General features: G+C 51.2%; 1 protein-coding gene across 1 annotated transcript in view; it reads right to left on the reverse strand.

Annotated features, from left to right (window-relative positions):
- UBE2E1 (ubiquitin conjugating enzyme E2 E1) overlaps window positions 1-21,156 on the reverse strand; it is a 67,910-nt gene extending 46,754 nt beyond the window's left edge. The window contains exons 1-3 of the mRNA XM_069572937.1: window positions 20,960-21,156; window positions 19,883-20,067; window positions 16,360-16,410 (exon numbers count right to left, since the gene is read on the reverse strand). Coding sequence (XP_069429038.1) covers window positions 16,360-16,410; window positions 19,883-20,034 — 203 coding nt within the window. The 5' untranslated portion in view covers window positions 20,035-20,067; window positions 20,960-21,156. The remainder of the gene's footprint in view (window positions 1-16,359; window positions 16,411-19,882; window positions 20,068-20,959) is intronic.
- Between the last annotated feature and the right edge of the window lie 102 nt (window positions 21,157-21,258).

Consider the following 21,258-nt stretch of genomic DNA (forward strand, 5'->3'; position numbering starts at 1 on the left):
ACGTATGTGAACTCTAAAGAGTTGTCCAGGGGACTTCTCCTGGTGGTCCAGTGGCTGAGACCCTGCACTCCCCAATGCAGGGGGCCTGGGGTCCGATTCCTGAACAGGATAGCTAGATCCCACATGCCACAACTAAAACCAGGCACAGTCAAAAACACAAATATTTTTTAAAAAGAGCTGTCCAGAGTATCATAAATCAGGCTTTCTCACACTGTTCCTTCATTATTTTGCATAAAGTGAATACCCAGAATATTGGACACATCCATTCATTTTATAGTATAATTACCACAGTTCATTTAAAAGTCAAAAAACTTGAAGCGTTTTTGTATCGATTATTTTGTATTATCGGTGTAGCTTCCCTTCGAGCAAAATACCCATGTTTCATTTGCACTGAAATTGTGCCCCTTTTAAAAATTTTGGATGACATGCATAAATTCTAAGTGTGTAATTTTTTCTATAACGGTAAATAAGTGAAAATTTCCTAGAGGCCTCCTAACTTAGCTGTTATTAGGTCAGTCGAAAAAAATCACGAGGACCATTTCTTCAGTAAGAAAACCTACTCTTCTGTAAGAAATTATGTAATTTCTTATCAATGCAACTCCAAACCTCCTGGAATCATTTATTAAATAGGCTGGAATTACATTTTACAGGTCATTTCTATAACATCAGAATTTCAGTAGCTAAAGTTTCAAACACACACCTGAGAATGATTAGAACAGTAACCAATTTGTTAGTAATACTACCTGTGTTTGGCCTACATGTCCCTTTTAGTTCCAGTATTTCCACTTTCACTAACTAAAAGGTAGGGCAAACTATCACTCCACCGAAGAGTCTACCAAGCCAAGGACGCTGCCCCACAGTCCATGGCACAGACGTGGCGCTTCCGGCTGCGAGAGCCAGCCTGGAAGGGCCGCGGGAACTGAGGCGGGCCTGGGAGACCAGCAGGCTGTGCCCAGCCCACCGGGGCTGCACTGCCTGCCGGCCCAGCTCTGTCTGCGGCCCCTGCTCTGCTGGGGAGAGAGGCCGAGGTCCTGAGGCTTCCCCCCAGAAGCCCCACGCCACCTACCCTTCAGCTGGAAGCTGGGCAAGCAGGAGAGACCCAACCAAGAAGCCGCTTCTGTCAGCTATGCAGATGCCACAGGGCAGTCACTCTCACCCACCCGGTGCATCAGAAAGGCGAGCGGAGCGCCGTGACACGGCCCCTCGCGGGTTCAGACACAGACTCTGGGCGGCACATCTCTCACTGTTACGAAATTTCCAGATGTAAGATGTCCAGACACAGCAGGCATGACAGAGCTACCCACACAGCAGGCACGACAGAGCTACTCCATCCAGATACAACAGAAAGCTACATGAAGAAATGCCCGTGAATCTGTTCACAAGGCAAAAAACCCAAAAAACAACAGGGGTATTTACAAAGAGTAACTCCATAAGCTCTCTTTTTATGAGCTGGAAATTTTGTGTGAGACTACTAGGCCAATCATTGGAGAAGGCGTTGGCACCCCACTCCAGTCCTCTCGCCTTGAGAATCCCATGGACGGAGGAGCCTGGTGGGCTGCAGTCCCTGCGGTAGCAAAGAGTCGAACACGACTGAGCGACTTTACTTTCCCTTTCCACCTTCATGCATTGGAGAAGGAAATGGCAACCCACTCCAGTGTTCTTGCCTGGAGAATCCCAGCGACAGGGGCCTGGTGGGCTGCCGTCTATGGGGTTGCACAGAGTCAGACACGACTGAAGCAGCAGCAGGCCGATCACGGTGGTATAGACCATTCCTCTATTTAAAACTTTCCAATGGCCTTCTACTGAAATCAATACAATCTGACGGCTGCCCACCTCACCTCCTACTCCTCTAGACCCTCATGCATAATGTCTAGGCTTCTATTTGTTGTCTTTGGGCTTAAAAATGTCCTCTCGTGGCTGGCTCCTTGTCATCACTCAGGGCCATCTCTCCCAACCGGCATCAACCAATGCTCCCACTGGCCCTGTCACTCACTACTCTTAATTAAGCCATTACTCTTAATTTCTCAGTACTGCTACCTAAAATTGCTTTTTTGTACACTTTCCTTCCAGTTTCATTGAAAAGTAATAGGCATACAGCACTGCATAAGTTTAAGGTGTACAGCGTAACGTTCTGACTTATGAATACATCACGAAGTGATGATCACAGTAAGTGAATATCCATCATCTCATACTGGACACAAAATTAAAGAAACAGAAAACCTTGTTTTTCTTGTGATGAGAACGGTTTCATACGTTTTTAACTTGTTCCTCCTCCGCATGCACGTAAGCTCCACGAGCACTGTCCCACGGCTCTATCTCATGTACCTGGCGCAACATGAAGTGCCCAGATATGTTAGGACGAGCAACTGAGTGTGGGGTGGAACAGCCTAACACAGCTGCGTTTTAACTCAAAGGGCCGCCGGCTGGAGGACGCTGCGGCAGACTCGGCGCAGAGACTTGCAGACCGCTCCACGGGCCCCAGGGACACAGGCAGGCGGGGGCACCCCGCGCACCCCAGCTCGGCACTGACAGCTGTGCCAGGCAGGCGGGGGCACCCCGCACACCCCAGCTCGGCACTGACAACCGTGCCAGGCCTCAAGACACTTGCAAAGCTAGTGGTAAGATTGAACTGGAACAAACAAAAATCTGTCATTATCGCAGACAATTCTTCTGATGCAAATCACGTGTATTCAGGGTGTCACATGCTGTAAAAAGTCATTCAAGGAACATAACTCACTAACCTACTGGGCCTGGTGAACATCTGCTGGGGAACGAACCACACTTTCACAGTTCAGCCGACAGCGACTCACACTTACGTCTTTTCCTCACAAGTCCAGCGTCACAAACCTTTCTGAGTCAAGTGAACATGTTCAGAACAAACAGAAAACTTCCCCCAACTGGCTAACTTTTTTGTTCTGAAGGGACGGGGGGGAGGGAGGGTGCACAGCAAGGACTAAGGAAGCCAGAAATGCCAGAGCAAAGCTGTGAAGATTTCAGCCCGAAAGGAAGTGGCAGACTAAGCCCGCATTATGTCATTAAGACTCAAGATTTGACTTAGCCCTTTAAACAACAAGACAGCATTTCTTTTCCTGCACCTCCAGGTCAGCCGACAAGTGTTATCATCGCACTGCATGGGCTGGCCCGACCTTAGAGAAGCTTCAGAACTGGAGGGGCTTCCTACCAGGTTCCAAAGTTTAACCTCTGGAAAGCTACGAGAGTTGGACTATGACCTCTAACTGTAGAAAGGTTTCAAGAGGAGCCCTGGAAAAAGACAAACGTAGTACTTGTCACCTGTGAATGAAACGTCACTCATCCCACAGTGAACAGGCCACAGAAAGAGAGAAGGGGACATCCAATCCTCCAAGCCCCAGAGTCCCCGTCACGACAACTGACCTGGGTAACTTCTCAGGGCTTCTTCCATAACCACGCATTCTAACTTGCGAGCACTGTAAGACAGGAGTTCCTCCCAGTCTGTCTGAAGGCAGTCAGAGCACACGGCAGTAACAGAAATTCTTACATCCACACAGCGCCCAGCAGCTATGGCCGGGAAGAACAAGAACCGACTTCAAACTTCGGTTCTAACGAGAACTGCGCCCTAGTGTGTGGTGTAAGACTGGCCCAGATTATTTGCCAAGCTGCTGGTCAGTTACTGTATCTGACTCTACCACCCCGTGCCTCCCTGGCGGCTCAGACGGTAAAGCGTCTGCCTGCAAGGCGGGAGGCCTTGGTTTGATCCCTGGGTCAGGAAGATCCCCTGGAGAAGGAAATGGCAACCCACTCCAGTATTCTTGCCTAGAGAATCCCCCGGACGGAGGAGTCTGACAGGCTACAGCCCACCTGGTCGCAAAGAGTCGGACACGACTGAGCGATTTCACTTTCACTTTCTTTCACTACGACCCCACGGACTGCAGGCCAGGCTCCTCTGTCCACGTGATTCTCCAGGGAACAGGTTGTCACTTCCTTCTCCTGAGAATCTTCCCTACCCAGGCATCAAGCCCATTATCTCCTGCAATGGCAGGTGAATTCTTTACCACTGAGCCACCTGTGAACCCCTTGGCAATGTTTACTATATAAGAAATACATTTTGGATGTGAAAACATCTCAGTATTCTGAGCTACAAAGCAGCGGCTGTTTCTGGGGGCCTGCCAATCAGGCTGAAAAATAAATGTATGCACTCTGAGGACTTTCCTTAAAAGGGTCACTCAGGAAAGGACTGAGGCCAAAGCAGAACCGCATCCTATCAGCAATATAAGGCGCTGCTGCCTTTCCTGCCAGTCTCTGCTCACACATCACTATCAGCACGTAAGGCACATTTGCCCAACTGGTTACGCAGGTTAGAGGAAAAGCTCGCTCTCATGTTTATGTGTGTGTGTGTGTGTATATATAAAATCCTCCTGGGTGCTTGTTATACAACAAACATTTTCTTTCAGAATCTTTGATGGTTACCACTTTAACCATCTTCTTTTCTTTAGGATCAATGTGTTCTAGCAGACTCAGCTAAGAGAAAAAATTTTACAAAGCCAATCCCAGTAACCTTCCTGACACTGACGTACATCTCCATAAAGGAGGAAGGGTTATGAGTGGCGGCAGGAGAAATTTAAGTTACTGGGGGAGCAAAGTAACCAAAACCCTTGTGGTTTCACAGTTACTGTCTGTCTTCCTCTGCCAGTACCTAATGCTTCTGTGACGCCAACAAATACTCTGAACAAGTTGAATGTCGTCTCCCAGCCCAGAAAAGTTCTTTATTCTGTCGTCGACCCCCAGACCTTTGCTCTCACTCTTCCAGGTGGTCTAAGCCACTAACTTACCCAATCGACCCCATCTACTGGAGGCCAGACTCCTCTGCCCATGTGATTCTCCAGAGAAGAACACTGGAACGGGTTGTCATTTCCTTCTCAGGTTCGACCCAGAGATGGAACGGAGGCCTCCCGCCTTGCGGGCAGACGCTTTACCATCCGAGCCACCAGGGAGGCACGGGGTCGTAGAGTCAGACACTGCTGAGGAACTGACCGGCAGACCGACAAACGACCTGAGCCAGTCTTAAATCAGACGCCTCGCCGCACGCACCAGGCGAGCCCGCACCGGGACACAAGGCAGAAGCTCCCCACCGTACAAGTGAAGGCAGGCTCTGTGTCGTCAGTTTTACCTTACACATTTGTCAAAATTATTTGAATAAGAGAGATCATAAATAATTTCTCCTCCAAATACTCATTTACTATAATGACCTCTGCCAGTTTTAAAAAGTGAAAAATATCAATCATAATCCAAAATCCCACTTTTCAACAAAGTGGAACAATGTCAATGAAATACAGTGTATTTTGGAGCTAGTGCTTTGACTGACAACTTTAGTGAGGTGAGTAAACAGACAACAACCAGACGCCTTAGGACAGCTGTGCAATCCCCCACCCCTGCTCCAACTCGGAATGGGAACCTGGCGTCTGTTTCTCTGCGTAACTGCTGTTTAAACATGGGGCTCTGATGGGGAGAACCAGGGAAGACCAACGTTTGCACTGTCTTATATGAAACTATTACCCACGCGCAGCGGTGACTCCAGGTGTCTTACTGCCCGTGGCTTATGGTGTGCAATTTACAAGTATGTGTCTTGAGAATCAACCTCAGAAAAAGGGTCACTTTCAATTCCCAAGTGACACAGCCCCAAGAGTGCCTGGGATAATCTGAAACAAATTAATAAAATAGGACTGGAAGATGATTGGAAAGGTGATGCTTGTAAGATCTTTGGAGTTCCAGGTACATTCCATGTAAGACAACGTAACAGTCAGCCTTAAAAGGCTGAAAAAACAATCGACTATGGTGAATAACTTCCGCTGTGTTAAAAGTAAACACATAAACCCATTTATTCTAGGGCATCCACAGGTATGAAGAGCACGAACCACTGCAAATCAAAGCAGGTAAGGAAGTTTAAGGATGGCAGCAGCAATTCACTGATTTTCCAATTTACCCACTACCTAGTATTTTCAAACCAAGTCCACCAGAAGGGATTTATCAAAACACAACATCTGAACCTCTGCACTGTTTACATGTGGCATCCACGCCACAGGTGTTAGCCGCAACGATCACAACAGCCTCGAATCTAGGAAAGCGGGAACTTTTCTCGTGGAGGGAGGGAAAAGGACCCCCCTCATCCTGAGAATTCACTGAAAATGGCAGACCCCCTCCCAAGAGAAATAACAGACACAATGTCAAGAACAATCACACTAGTGCAGACATCTGGCAACACTGACCCACTTCCCTGGATGAACACGATGAAACCTGCTAGTTGGGAAGAGCAACACAAATAAGCACCTTCTCCTTCTCGACAGTCAGCCCCACTACTGGCTCTGCCTCGTGAAGGTGCATAAAACCCGACAGACACCTGCCGGTCGCCGCTTCTCCCACGCAGCGGCACTGCTCAGAGCTGACGGCCACGCCACCCAGAACTCTTCCCCCTCGCTGCTTCCTGACCCCCGTCTCTTCCTTTTCCTTCTTTCTCTCTGTCTCCTCCTCTGGCTTCTCCTCCTGCCTCCACCACCTCTGTCTAGAAGGCGTCCGAGTCTTCAGCCTGACCCTCTTCTCGCGCCTTCCTCTCCAGGTGAGCTGGAGGCTTCCGAGAGCCTCTACAAGCTGGCTTCTCCCAAGCGCACACACCTCAACTCTCTGTCTCGAGTCCATGCTCCTCCTCAGGAAAAGGAAAGGGAAGTCGCTCAGTCGTGTCCGACTCTTTGTGACCCCTCCATCCATGGGATTTTCCAAGCAGGATACTGGAATGGGTTGCCATTTCCTTCTCCAGGGGAACCTTCCAGACCCAGGGATCGAACCCGGGTCTCCCACGTTGCAGGCAGACGCTTTACCATCTGAGCCACCAGGGAAGGTGACTGATGCGCCAAAATACCAAAAAAGCAGCTTAGGCCTGGCCCAGGAGAGCTCTGCACCCCCTGTAATTACAGTATTAGCGAACAGTATGCTGCCCAGGTAACAGAACCCAGTGATAACTTACAGTCACGCAAAGTCAACAGGGCCCTCCTGACGGAGACATCACCTTGGCCTCCTGCAAGTTTATCATAAGCTATGTAGTGTGGCACAGGGCTTCCCTGGCGGCTCAGTGGTAAAGAGTCCACCCAGAATGCAGGAGACGTGGGTTCGATTCCCTGGTCAGGAAGATCCCCTGGAGAAGAAAATGGCAACCCACTCCAGTATGCTTACCTAGAGAATCCCATGGACAGAGGAGCCTGGTGGGCTACAGTCCACAGAGTCACAAGCAGTGGGACATGACTCCGCGATTCAACAATGAAGTGTGGCAGGGCCTCTGCAACAACCCACCGTCACTGGCACGTTTCCAGCAAGGAGCTGTCCGCACCGGGCGGCTCCCGGATAGCAGCTCTCCAGCAAGGAGCCCTGCGGAGAGCCTCGCCTCTGCAGAAGGGGGTTTCCGGGGGGAGGAGCACTCCCTGACAGCGTTACCGGGCCTGCTGCTTCACTCAGGGCACGACTGCACGGGAGGGGCAGAGCAAGCACGGGCTCACTGCGCAGCCCCGCCTCACTCGCTGGTGCTAGGGGCTCCGTCAGAGGCCTCCGGCGTTGCCCGCACCTGCACACACCCCACTCAGGAAAGGCTCTGGGCACAGGGAGCCGCTCGGGGAAGCCCAATTTACTCAGCACCCCTAAACCCATGCTCACTTCTTGGCAAACAGTAATCTTTTGAAGTCAAAACCCATGAACAAAGGTACTAGCATTTTCTGCATACATCTTCCCACACAAGCCACAGCACTGGCTTTCGTCCCCGCCCCTCCCCCCCCCCCCCCCCCCCGGAGTTCCTCTGTAATGCTGGGAAGGTGAAAATTGCCAAGACAGATGGATGCCACCTCGGAAAGACTGCCAGCAATGGATAGCTGTAAACTGCGACGGCCGTCTCTCCAGCTCTTTCCAGTACTTTCTGAAGAGGGTAATGAGGGCATCCCATTAAACCATCAGACTCAAGTTGGGGTTCTGTGTTTGTGTTTTAATTTAACAAATGTGTACTGTTTACTCTCTCTCGGACAATGTAGGGATGCAAAGACGTAATCCCTGCTCTCAAGGACCTTCAAGTCTCCCAGGAAAGAACGGAAGAACACGGGGCGGGTACTGCCTTTCCAGCAGCTGGAGTGCTCCCCGAGGGCCACGAAGGCATCAGTGCTCTAGACACGGCCCCTCCACCATCAGGTTCGGGCCAGCAGCCTTCCAAAACACACGCTTTTCCACTGCCCTCCTCCCAGGTGGTGCTAGTGGCAAAGAGCCCGCCGCCCACGCAGTGACAGGAGAGACAGGGGTTTGGTCCCTGGTCCCTGGAGCCCCTAGAGGCGGGCATGGCCACCCACCCCAGTGTGGGTGTCTGGAGAAGCCCGTGGACAGGAGGGCCTGGCAGGCGACAGTCCACGGGGCTCAAAGGGTTGGGCGCGACGGCAGTGGCCTAGCGCTCACTTTCCCGTCTCAGGTCCGATCCTACTGTCTTCCCTACAAACTGTGCTCACCCCGCCGCTGCCTCTCCTGCCTTCTCACGCTTCCATTCTCCGGCTACAGAGCGCGCGCTCGTGCCTCAAGTCCACAGGAAGAACCTCCCTGCCCTCCCCTACGGCTCGGAGCTCTCCCCTACTTGGCATCTGTGTTGACCAGGGCCTCGCTGCTCCCCCATCCCTCAGAGCGCAAATCTCAACTCTCCTCCTCCCGGGCGATCGGGCGCACCTCATCCCCCACCTTCGCATCTCCGGGAGACGCCCACAGCCAGCCCCAGCCCCAGCACCCCGCCAGCCCACCGCAAACTCAATGCACAGAACCCCACACACAGGCGTCCCAACGCCCACAGCTCACTTCCAAACTGTTCTGCAAAGTAGAGACGAGACGGAGGCAAAGCACAGGCAGAAGTCTGACAGCTGATGCGCGCGGGTGAGCGCTGGTGCTCCCTGTAACACCCCTTCAGCTCTTCTGTAGTTTCCAAGTTTCCAGATTTAAAAAATTGGGGCAAAAAAATATGTAGGCTCAGAATAAAAACAGGAATCGTGGCTGCTGTTCTCTGGGCAGTTTGTAAGTGTAGCTTGCCTAATCTCAATAGGTGAGGAAGATCTGAGAGCTCGACAGCTGATGATAACAAGCCTAAGTGTACCATCAGCATGCAAGTCCTGGCTGACGCCCGGCAGGGAGCAGCAGGGCGCTCGGCGCTGTGTGTACGCTGTGTGTACGGGGTCCACAAGCACTCTTCCCGGGAGCGGGAGCCATCTCCTGGCCTCCCCGGCCTGTGCTCACGGCACCGCCGTCCTCCCGGACCCCTGAGCCCTCTCAAGCTGCCCACACCTCCATCAGGGGCCAAGGTCTGTGCTTCCAGTACTCTCCGCTGCTCTCCCCTCTCCACTGAGGCCACCACCTGTCCCCCTCCCAGGCCCACCTGCCCTCCCACCTGGACCCTGCGGCAGAAGTTCCACGCAGCCCTTGCTTCTCTGTCTGGATGCTCAGCTCTAACTGGACCATACTTCTGGTCTGAAGGGTTTCTGGCAACCCTCCAGCACCAGGAAGTCACACCGAAGCCTCGGGGCGACCCTGAGGAGCACGCGTCTCGTCGCCGCTTCTCCCACCCCTTCCCACTGCCTCGTTTGCTGTTGTGTAGTTGTCAAGTTGCGTCCAACGCTTTGCAACCCTGTGGACCACAGCCCACCAGGCTCCTCTGTCCATGGGCTCTCCCAGGCAAGAATACTGGAGCGGGTTGCCATTTCCTCCTCCAGGGGATCTTCCCCACCCAGGGATGGAACCCATGGCTCCCACTCATCGGGAAGGTTCTTCCCCACAGAGCCCCCCGGGAAGCCCCTGGCCACACGCTGGCTCCCTGGCGCCCAGCAGCGCCCTGGCTGCTTTCCTGTGTGACCCCATGGGCCTGCACAGGCGCCCCTTCTCCCCCAACAGGCTCCCTCACTCTCCCCACTCACTTCTGCTCTCCTGCACGGCCCCAGACACAAACCCTCACACCAGGAAATAGCGCACTCCTCTGAACCTTTAAAATAATGTCACATGCACATACTACTTTCCAAGCACTACTGACACTTCCAAGTACAACCCCAAATCTGTATGTGCGCCTCTCACCAAGATTCCTAAAGAATGAAGTCCCTGAAGGCAATGACTTTCCACATGTGACAGGCACTCAAGGTTTATGACAGGAACCTAACTTTCCTTTACACAAATCCAAAAAAACTGTAGTGCTGCCTCCTAAACCGCCGGCAATTTTCCCTTAAGATGCCAACGACATTTTAACAGCAGTATAGTCTTTTTTTTCCCTCTTTTAGTGTGGTAAAATATATAACACAAAATTTGCCATTTTAAACCACTTGAAAGTGTAAAATTCAGTGCCACTAATTACAATGACAACACCATGCAACTATCACCACTATCCGTTGGCCAAATTTTCATCACCCCAAACAGAAACTGCCCCTGTTAAGAAATAACTACCTATTCTCCCTTCCTCCTGCCCCTGGGAACCCTCCAATCTGCCTGTTCTAATTATTTCATCATGTAATTGGAATCATGTAATAATGTTTGTCCTTCTGTCTAGCTTATTTTCCAGCTCATTCATGGTGTATAGCACAAATCAGAACTTCATTCCACGGGGCTTCCTTGGCAGTCCAATGGCTGACTCTCACTTCCACTGAGGGGGGTGAGGGTTCGATCACCCCTCACTTCCCCGGGAGAACTAAGATCCCATGTGCTGTGCAGTGCAGCAGCGGGTGGGGACAGCTTTTCGGGGCTGAAAAATGTTCCATTATACGAATAGGCCACATTTTGTTTATCCACTTATCTGCTGATGGACACTTGGTTATGTGCACGTTTTGACTACTATGAGCAGCTATGAACACCGACTCAATGCAGAGTCCCTGCTTTCAATCCTTTTGGGACAACACTTAGGAGCAGAATTGCTGGGTCACACAGGAATTCTTTTCCGCTTTATAGGGAACAACAGCGGTATAGTTTTACAACTTACACATGCGGTCTTTTGGGAAGCACAACACCCACAAGAGTTCCTACTCATTTAGGAAACAATTCACTTTTAGACAGGTAACAGATAAATGAAAGATACATACAAGGAAGGCTATTTTTCAGCAGGTAAGGTGAGACAGGGTTTTGGTACAGGAAGACTTCTATTGAACCTGTTTCTTAAACCCAAGCAAGCACACAAAACATGCTTGGGCAAAATGACCGGCCTTTACTGCTGTAAGAAGAGGGTCATCTCTTTTCAGTGCAAGCTTAGCAGTCTGGGACTTCTAAGCTGACATCTCACCACTATCACCACCAACGCCAGGAGACTCTACAGAACCAGCAGAATACGGACATGTGAAGTCACAGACACCATCGGTGCTGACCCAGAGCGCCTCTGTAAGGGCAAGGGCAGAGGAGGCCACCAGGAGCGTCTTCCACTCTTCACTCCACAACTTCTGCCTCTCAGCCTCTCAAAAACATCCATTCTTACAGTCAAGTGACAGCCTAAAGCTGTGCTTAGAATACAAGCTACAAAACGCAACGTTAGGAAAAAAGATGAGCTAGTAAAGGGGGCTCAGTGGGCAGCTCCAACAGCGTCAGCGCAGAACGCAATCAGGAAGCCCTCAATCTCACATGGACTGTACGACACCCTGAGGCAGGCTGGTCAGGGGCCCAGCCCTTTCAGTGACCGAGGAAAAGAGGGCTGAGAACACTGCTTTATGGTTAACGCTCCTGACATTAGCCTTTGTATCATATTAAAAAAAGGGTAAGTGTAGCCGTAAAACTTTAAAACCACTGTATCTGATTTCATTCTAGATCTCCCCCCAAAATAAAAAGCACTGACTTCGTTGGGTTTATATACTTAGAAAAATAATGCTCAAAATGTAATAAAGTCATCTCATATAAAATGAAATTTTATTTTTATTATTCATACATGCCTGAAATGTTTAATGACTTCTCTAAGACACTTTGTCCTAGATAGCACCCTGCCTCAAATCTTAATTTTTAGGTTTTGAGGCACTAAATGAGTATTTACTTAAAATTCTGATATATCTAATAAGAGAAATCTGAAGTTTAAAGGACTTGCACAAAATGTGTCATTTATTATGTGCAGACATACAGGCCACAGACATTTATGGCTACAGGTTAGTTATGTAGCTATAACTAGTCAGTTTAGCAAAGCTTGAGCCTCAGGCTGAACGTAACAGCTACAAAACTGACTCTGGGGGCCCAGAGTTCACCAGCTATCTAAAAGGCATCATTTTACAATCCAATGCTTTAGGAAATCATTACAGTAGTTAAGACTGCATTCTTCTTCTAAATGAGTGAGAGCCAAAATGTAGGGGCAAAAGCCTCACCAAAAGCACAGTACATGAACTGGGAGACGAGTTATGACCGTATTTATACGTACAAACGTAATCGTTCAGAGATACCAAGGAATTTCATTTAAATGGCAATACACAGTAATTTTAAAAATACAGTTTAAAATACTTTTGAGGTCACTGAATGTATTAAAGAAGGGAACAAAAAAGCTGGCTTAAAACTCAACATTCAAAAAACTAAGATCGTGGCATCCCATCCCATCACTTCATGGCAAATAGATGGTGAAAAAGTGGCAACAGTGACGTTTCATTTTCTCGGGCTCCAAAATCACTGCAGACGGTTCCTGCAGCCATGAAACTAGAAAACGCTTGCTCCTTGGAAGAAAAACTGTAACACATCTAGACAGCATTTTAAAAACCTGAGACAGAGGTCCATCTAGTCGAAGCTATCTATGGTTCTCCCGGTAGTCACATACAGACGTGAGAGCCAAACCATAAAGAAGGCTGAGCGCTAAAGAACTGATGCCTTCGAACTGTGGTGCAAGAGAAGACTCTTGAGAGTTCCTTGGACAGCAAGATCAAACCAGTCAATCCTAAAGGAAATCAACCCCGAATATTCACTGGAAAGACTGATGCTGAAGCTCCAATACTTTGGCTACCAAATGCGAAAAGCTGACTCACTGGCAAAGACCCTGGTGGTGGGAATGACTGAGGGCAGGAGAAGGAGGTGACAGGATTAGATGGCTGGACGGCATCACCGACTCAATGAGCATGAATGTGAACAAACTCAGGGAGACGGTGAAGGACTAGAAGCTGGGGCGCCGCAGTCCACGGGGTCGCACAGCAGCACACAAACCAACACCACCGATCGAATACAGCCCTCATTCCGTTCTTCAACATAAAACGCTGAGGGCTTAGCTTGATGTGCTCAGTCATAACTTTGTTAGAAACTGCATTTCACACAGGTTTGGAAGCTCAGTAAGTTCACATGTATTTGTCAAGTGCTGAAAGTACTCAACACATCCAGTGCACCTTCAGGAGAAGCAATTCTCCCACTGATTTGCAATAATCAATGGTTGACTGAAAGGTTATTATGTGTCAACTACTATACTTTAATAAAGTAATGTAGGTAATTTTAAAGCCACACACTCAATAGTGTCTGAAAAAAGGAAGTTCTACAAAAGCTTAATATACATTAATTGAAAGCTAATTATTTAACTCAAAATGCAGTTTACAATTGTCGAAATTAAAAATTTTTAAGAATCAAGCTATCAAGTTTTCATGCTGAGTAACATTAAGAACATTATAAAGAAATAAACATCCATACATTCACTTTATCACTTAATTCAGACATTTTAATTGGAAGCTAGCTTCCCTGGTCGGAGAAGGCGATGGCACCCCACTCCAGTACTCTTGCCTGGAAAATCCCATGGACAGAGGAGCCTGGTGGGCTACAGTCCATGGGGTCCCGAAGAGTCGGACACGACTGAGCGACTTCCCTTTCACTTTTCACTTTCATGCACTGGAGAAGGAAATGGCAACCCACTCCAGTGTTCTTGCCTGGAGAATCCCAGGGACAGGGGAGCCTGGTGGGCTGCCGTCTATGGGGTCACACAGAGTCAGACACGATTGAAGCGGCTTCGCAGCAGCAGCAGCTTCCCTGGTGGCTCTGAAGGTAAAGAATCTGCCTGCAATGTGGGAGACCTGGTTTGAATCCCTGGGTGGGGAAGATCCCCTGGAGAAGGGAAAGGCTACCCACTGCAGTATTCTTGCCTGGAGAATCTCATGGACAGAGGAGCCTGGTGAGCTACAGTCCATGGGATCACAAAGAGTTGAACATGAACTTCAAAAAGTAGCTTTAAATTATCCATTTCCATCTCAAATAACAATGTACATTAAAATAGTAAATGATTCAATCCCATAACGTACCAACACAAAACCTAAAACCAAACTCGTTTATGTTAGCTGACTGTTGGGGTATTGTATAACATTCTGTCAGTAACACTAGTAAACCAACCAAAAGTAGAAATCACAGTTCATGGTACTTAAACAGCCCTACTGGAAAACACCTTCAGAAAAATAAGGCAGTGTTTACTTTTGAAAGACAACATAATACACATGTCCCTCCCAAAATAAAAATGTCTTGTGTTTTCTCTGAAACTGAAGAGAAATTCTTTCAAAATGTTTAAGCATGTAAAAGCTGGTGTCCCCACCACCCACAACCCAACATCCATCCAGTTTGGGGCTTCCCCTCGTGCCCAAGTGATTAATGGTCAGAGGTTTCACCTTGAAAGGTCCTTAGGAAGGTTTTCCAAGGATAAGAAGTTCTACATGTTGAGCAACACAAATCTCTCACACGGGAACTCAGCTAAAATGGTTGGAAACTAAAGTGTACTGAGAACTGATTTTTTAAAGAAAATGACTAATCCCATGAAAACCTTCAAACTGTTTACAATTTTAAACTGTAAATTTAATAAAGCAGTTTATGCCTTGATAAACATTATTAGTTTTGAAGTCATGCTTTAAAAGCTTGGTACCTAAATCAGCTAAAGCTGTCTGAACGCACAAGACACGCATGGAAGAGATGTGATATCAGATGTGTGGGTGATAAGGACGGGAGAAGACGTACCTTGAGCCACAGGCCTCCAGCCCAACGAGGCTGCCACCAAGATGAAAGAGGAAAATATCCCAGGCCTAAGCCTGGCCCATTTCTCAACTGCGCAGAAAGACAGTCTGAAAAGATTCTTAAAAGCCAAGAGAGAAATCCTCCAGAACGATTAACTGGCTACAAACTATAGTTTAAGGGCATTTTAAACTCAGAAAACAGGACAAGATTTTACCAAGCAACACCCCACACCTGACCGACTGTAAGAACATGTTAGGAAAATGGCAGTATTAGAGCTTTCCCCACTTAATCTATTAACCATAGCTTAGAAAGCTCAGTGTTCATAAGCAAAACATTCCCTTTAGTTTTTCAACCTGAATATTTCCACAGGCGCATTTTAAATTCTGTGTTTATCACCACTGTTATCTGCTAGTAACAACTTCCTCCTATGCTATGTAAGTTTAGTACACTTCTAAAACACCACATCCTATTCCAATTATCAATCCTGAGAACTAAGAATCAGCTTCACTGTTAGTTAATTTTCAGACTGTGGGAGTAACAGAATTGAATAATTAATCTCTAGTACCTAAGTCCTTCGTCGCAGAAGGCGATGGCACCCCACTCCAGTGCTCTTGCCTGGAAAATCCCACGGACAGAGGAGCCTGGTGGGCTGCAGTCCCCGGGGTCGCTGAGGGTGGGACACCACTGAGCGACTTCCCTGTCACGTTTCACTTTCACGCACTGGAGAAGGCAATGGCAACCCGCTCCCGAGTTCTTGCCTGGAGAATCCCAGGGACGGGGCAGCCTGGTGGGCTGCCGTCTATGGGGTCGCACAGAGTCAGACACGACTGGGGCGACTTCGCAGCAGCAGCAAGTCCTCCGTCACTTCACGCTGATTTAGTAAAATCATCCAGTCTTCCACCTCGACCCAACAAAAGCCAAGCGGCCATTTTAAATCAAGTCATCACCAAATCCTTCAAAAGCGTGTATCAAATTGTTTTGAAACTGAAACACGCATTACATACAGAGTAATGCAATTTTGAGGAAAAACATCTCTACGGAAGAGTTAAAATCTATGAAATAAAGTAAAAACCTCTTTATCAAAGCCACAAACTACATCCTGAATCGCTCAGCCCAAAGTCCAACACAAAAATGCATACAACCTAACTTGTGAAGATGCGGCTCCATCAGCTTGAAGAACAAAGCCGGCAGCTTTCTGAACTGAAATGTCCCTACGCGTCCAGGTCTCACCGCCCCTCGGGAGCCATGAGGGGGTCCCCTCGGACGACCCGGCGCGCGGCGGCGCGGACTCGGCCCCGGCCGGCTTCCGGGGGGAGCTCGGGGTCGGCGCCCCACAACCGCCGGCCAAGGGACAAAAGCAGCAGTCTGCAACAGGGAGCGGAGACCTACCGCTCAGAGCGGGGACCGGGGAGAGGCGCTCACCTGCAGTTGGGCGGAGGGTCTAGAGTGATGTCCGCCAGCTCCTTCTGAATCCTGGATCGGGAGGCGAGGGGAGAGAAAGACAGCGCGTCAGGGCGGCCGCGCGCAGGGCTGACACCCCCCGCCCGGGTTCGAGGCCCGCCTCGCGCACCGCCCCTCGGCTCCCGCTCGGCGCCGCCGCCGCGACCCTTCTGGAGCGCCTCGCCCGCGGCCGGCTTCCCGCAGCAGCCCGCCCGCCGCCCGCCGCCCCGCGCCGCCCCCGCCCCGCACGGCGCCCCCCTCCGGCCGCCCGCGGCCCCGGGACGCAGCCAACATGGCCGCTCCCCGCGCGGCCCCGCGGGCGCTGACCGCCCCGCCGCCGGGCCGTCGGGCGGGGGCGGCGCAGGCCGCGCGGCGCCCCCGGAGGGCCCCGCCCGCGGCGCACACAGCAGCGGCCCGGCCGCGGCCCCCCGCGCCCCGCCCGGACACGCCGCCCGCGGCCCGCAAGGTGCACCGGCCCCCGGCCCCCGGCCCGCCCCGCTGGCCCGCACTCCCGCACCCGCACGGGTTCTGAACCCGGGACCCCCCACCCCCCTCCGCCCCCGGGCTCCCGTCCCCCCTTCCCCGCAGCGCCCCGCCACTGCACGGAGCCCATCCCCCGCCCCGGGCCGACGCCGCCCGGCCTTTACTCCGGGCCGGCCTTTGTCTTCGGCCTACCTAGGCGCCCAGAGCATCAGTTCAGACCAAAGTTTGTGGCCGTGAAGCCTCCGCCACCTTCCAGACCCAGCCTGCTGTCTTTACCACCTTTCCCGCCCCTATCGTATCAAGCCCTAAAGGGCTATGCTACAATTTAAAAATCCCACATAGGCAATACAGGAGTAAAAAACACACAGTCTAAAAGCAATCAATCCTAATGGATGCTCTGCTCTTCCCAAAGGTGTTGAGGGTAGGATGACAGGACTAGCTAGCTGCGATTGCAAAAGGTTTATGAAGGCAGTTTTTTTCATTTATAAGTCAAGAGAAATTTACTTCGGATTGGGGTGGTGATTAGGGAAGTTCCGTAAACTTTCCCGAGTGGAGGACATTTGTCCCCTGCAAATCTGGCTCACTGTAGAAAGGGCTTTGCTATCTCTGGTATCTACTTATCTGTGTCCTGCTCAATTCTTTTGCTGTCGATCATCTATCAGCTCTGGGCCCTTGGCATCCCTGGTGTTTGACTCATTATTGTATGTCAGGCAAAGCTGGGATCCTGGGATTCCCGCTTCTTTACCTGCATCTACTACAATGGCTGTGTACGTTAAGGCCTATGTACAGGGGCAAAAATCACCTCCCCCTAAGCACAACTGGTATAAATTTTCCTTGTCAATCCAATCTCTCTGATAAAATATTCACCGAAAAGGGAGCTGTTTCTTTAATACCTAAAAAAGATACCAGACAGCTTTATCCACTTCATTTCTACAACAAACATTCATACTACTTCTAGAATACTGGGAAAAGATTTCTAAGAGTAATCCACACATGTTCCACGGAGTATTTCTTATCCAGTCCACCAGCAGTGGGGGCTTTTCCTTCAGCTGTGGACTAAAAACCAACAGCTTCCTTCTAATATGCAGTTCAGTAACCTTCTGTCAGCCAACTCAGGCTTCTTTCTTTCCATCTCCTAGTATATGTGCCCATCCCAATTCTATTCCTACCTTCCAAATCAATTTCCCAGACCAGCAGCTACAGGGTCCCAGTGACCTCTTTTCCCCTTGTTCTTCTGTGGATATGAGGCCTCCTCTGTTTTTTCACCTTTACTATTAACCACAGCTCTGCTTTATGGTAACAGCCACTCTTTCAGCAAGATTCCCAGGGAGCTAAAGCTGATGTTAATTTGATAAAATTACTGTTGGAAGCGTCCCACCTTTCATTTATTTTACACCTACCATCTCTTTCCCAGGCATTTCCAAATGAGTTTTTAACTCCCGTAGCATAAATGGACAAATTGTGTCTAATGAAGAAAAAAAACTGTCTCTAATTTGCTTACATAAAGCAGACAATTTTATATTTGACACCTGTGCCTTTATCCCCAAATATATTCCTGGACACTAGGGTAATCCAGCAAAATATAAAAGTGCTAATGAACTAACGCAAATATTCTGCCTTAGGTCAGGCCAAAAGCTGCCCTCAGCTTGGATCAGAGAGCCCAGAAAAAGGGAGGGGGAATGAAGAGAAGGGTCCATCCAAAGCAGGCAGGGGAGATGCCAGGCTTGGGGAGAACCAGCACAGGGCTGATAGCGGAGGGCCGCTCAGGACTCCTGGGAAGCTGAGATGCGATCAAACAACCTCGCTGAAAATGAGAATCTTGCCAAGGCACCTTGCCACGTAACTCTACACATATACACTGTTTACAGTAAGCCAGAGTCTTTTCTTCATCTCCTGTGCTTAGGTCACCAAAGCATTTTATCAACTTTCCAAATTTCAGGGAAAATGACAGGACAAACTTTCTAACTAAAAGTTTCGGCTCACTACTCAGTGGAGAGACTTAAAGCCTCCTGTTCCATTTTTTTAACGATCTTTTAAGACAGACATCTTTACCTAAGCTACCATTTCAATTCCTTACTATCTTCCTGGTTTGCCACTTTAAAGTTTAATGACTGTACACTGGACAACCAGATTTATGAAAAGGAATGGAGGCTCCAAGGAATCTGCTGTAGACTAAGGCTCGTGAGGATCAGAGGATACTACTGAAGGATGATGGAGATTAAAAGTAACTTCTATCAGAGACAGGGAGAGAAAAAAGAAAAAGAGCTACTGCTTGAATTCAACTTGTGTTGACAAAAGTGTTTTTGTTTTGTTTACAGCATAAAAGAAAACAGCATGAAAAAAAATTTGAGCTTCCCGGAAATTTAAGTGGAGGTTCTCAAAAAAACACAAAGAATCCCCAAAACAGCCTAGAATAACTAATTTACATCACTTATTGACTCATTAATTTGCCTCAACTCTCTAAATCAGAAAAATCTCTTTAAATCCCATCTGAAAACATCCATCTCCATCTATTAAATTTTTCACTCTGCTAACGTGAGTTAGTTATTCCTTACGCCATGTGTGGAGAAAGCACTATTCAAAGAGAGATCCTATGTGCAACAGGTGAGAAGGCAGTAAGACAGAGATAGAAATCGTCGTGATAGAGCTGTCCGGGCAGGTATTAATAATTAAGTGGGATGACAGTCTTGGGGAGGGTCACAGATTAGTGATTAACAGGACAAATAATTTGAAATCAGATTTGGAGGTCACTAGTAACACTCATGCGGATTCTTACAAACTGCAGCAAGATACGGGGAAGGCAAGCCACAACAGCTGCATGGAGACAATGATCAGAAGTGACAACAGAAGCAGCAACAGAGAGAAATAATTCGGGCTTTCAAGGTCCTTTTTTCCCTTTTTATGAACACATAAGCCCTGAGGAGCGTGTAAGCTACTCTCACTGGAAGCGGGCCCAATGCAACCGGAGGCCGTGCGGGCAATAGGAAGCCTGCTTTGGGGGGCGGGGGTGGGGTTTGGGTACCTCTTGGCGCTGGTGGAGAGGAGTTTGGAGTTTTTGCTCATGCTGACTTTGCTCTCCTTCTTCTTGGGGGTGTTTGCTTCTTTCTCAGTTTGCTGGTTGGAGGACGAAGACGAGGAGGAGCTGGTGCTGGCCCTCGAATCGTCATCCGACATAGCGAACCCCCCGCCCCACCCCGCAAACAGCCCCTGCAGGAGGAGGGAGACAAAACAGAAAGGCCGGTGTAGACACGGAACTCGGGCGCTGTCAGGAGGGCTCGGGCCCCGGCCGCCCCCCCGCCCTCCACGCGCTTTCCCAAATCTCCAGGCCCATCACGGCCTCCGCGAGTCGGACGCGGGCTGTTTGTCTATATTCCTGGCCCCGAGTGGGGGCCGCGGCGGGGACCGGCCGGGAGCGCGGCGCGCCGCCCCTCCGCCGCCCTCGAGGCTCCCCTCCGGGCGGGGGCCGGGCCGGCCGGCCTCGATTGGTGTGCGGCGGGCCCCGGGGGTCGCGGGGGCCGGGAACGGAGTTCGGCGGGGCGGGGAGGCCGGGGAGGGGCGAGGGAGGAAGCCGAAAGGGGGGACGGGGACGGGGAGCGGGCGCCGGTGGGTGGTGGGGAGCGGGCGGCGGGCGGGGGCGCCGAGGCCAGGCCCCCCCACCCAGTCCCGGGCCGGCGCCCGGGGGCGCGGCCGGGCGGGGGTCCCAGCACTGGCAAGGGCGCCGCCGGGGTCGGGGTACGGGGCCTCCCCGGCGGAGGGGTAACAATGAGCGCGGCCGCCCTGGGGAGCTAGCCCCGCGGGCCCCCGCCTCGGGGACACGGGGCGCCCCTCCCCTCCCCCTCCACGGGCCTCGGCGGCCCCGGGAGCCCCCCGTGGCCGCGCTGACAGTTCGAGCCCCGGCAGCCCCCCCCGCCCCCGCCGCGGGCGGCCCTCGCGCCCCACGCGGCCCGGGGTCCCCGCCCATCCCCCCGCGGGCGGGCCCGGCCCCCCGCCGTCCCCCAGCCCCGGCCCCGCGCCCGGCGGCCGCCCGGGCGGCTAGGGGCGGCCCCGAGGCCCGGCGGCGCGGCCGGGGGCCGGCGGGCGGCGCGGGGGATCCCCGTACCTCTCTTTGTGTCTGGCTGCTCCGTGCCGCCGCGGCGGCTGCTGCTGCGGCTGCGGCTGGGCCTGGCCACTCGTGTCTCTCTCTCGCCGGGAGAGAAGCGGAAGTGCAGCAGCAGCAACTATTAAACAGGCAATGGCTTCCCCCGCCACACACGCTCGCCCGCGCCCCGCCCCGCCCCGCGCAGGCCCCGCCCCGCGCAGGCCCCGCCCCCGCCCGCGCAGGCCCCGCCCCGCGCCCCTCCCCCCGCACGCGCGCCCTCCCCCCAGCGCGCACCTCAGCACCTCGGGCGCGGGGCGGGG

This window comes from Ovis canadensis, chromosome 26 (genome assembly GCF_042477335.2).
Source record: "Ovis canadensis isolate MfBH-ARS-UI-01 breed Bighorn chromosome 26, ARS-UI_OviCan_v2, whole genome shotgun sequence".
Taxonomy (NCBI): domain Eukaryota; kingdom Metazoa; phylum Chordata; class Mammalia; order Artiodactyla; family Bovidae; genus Ovis; species Ovis canadensis.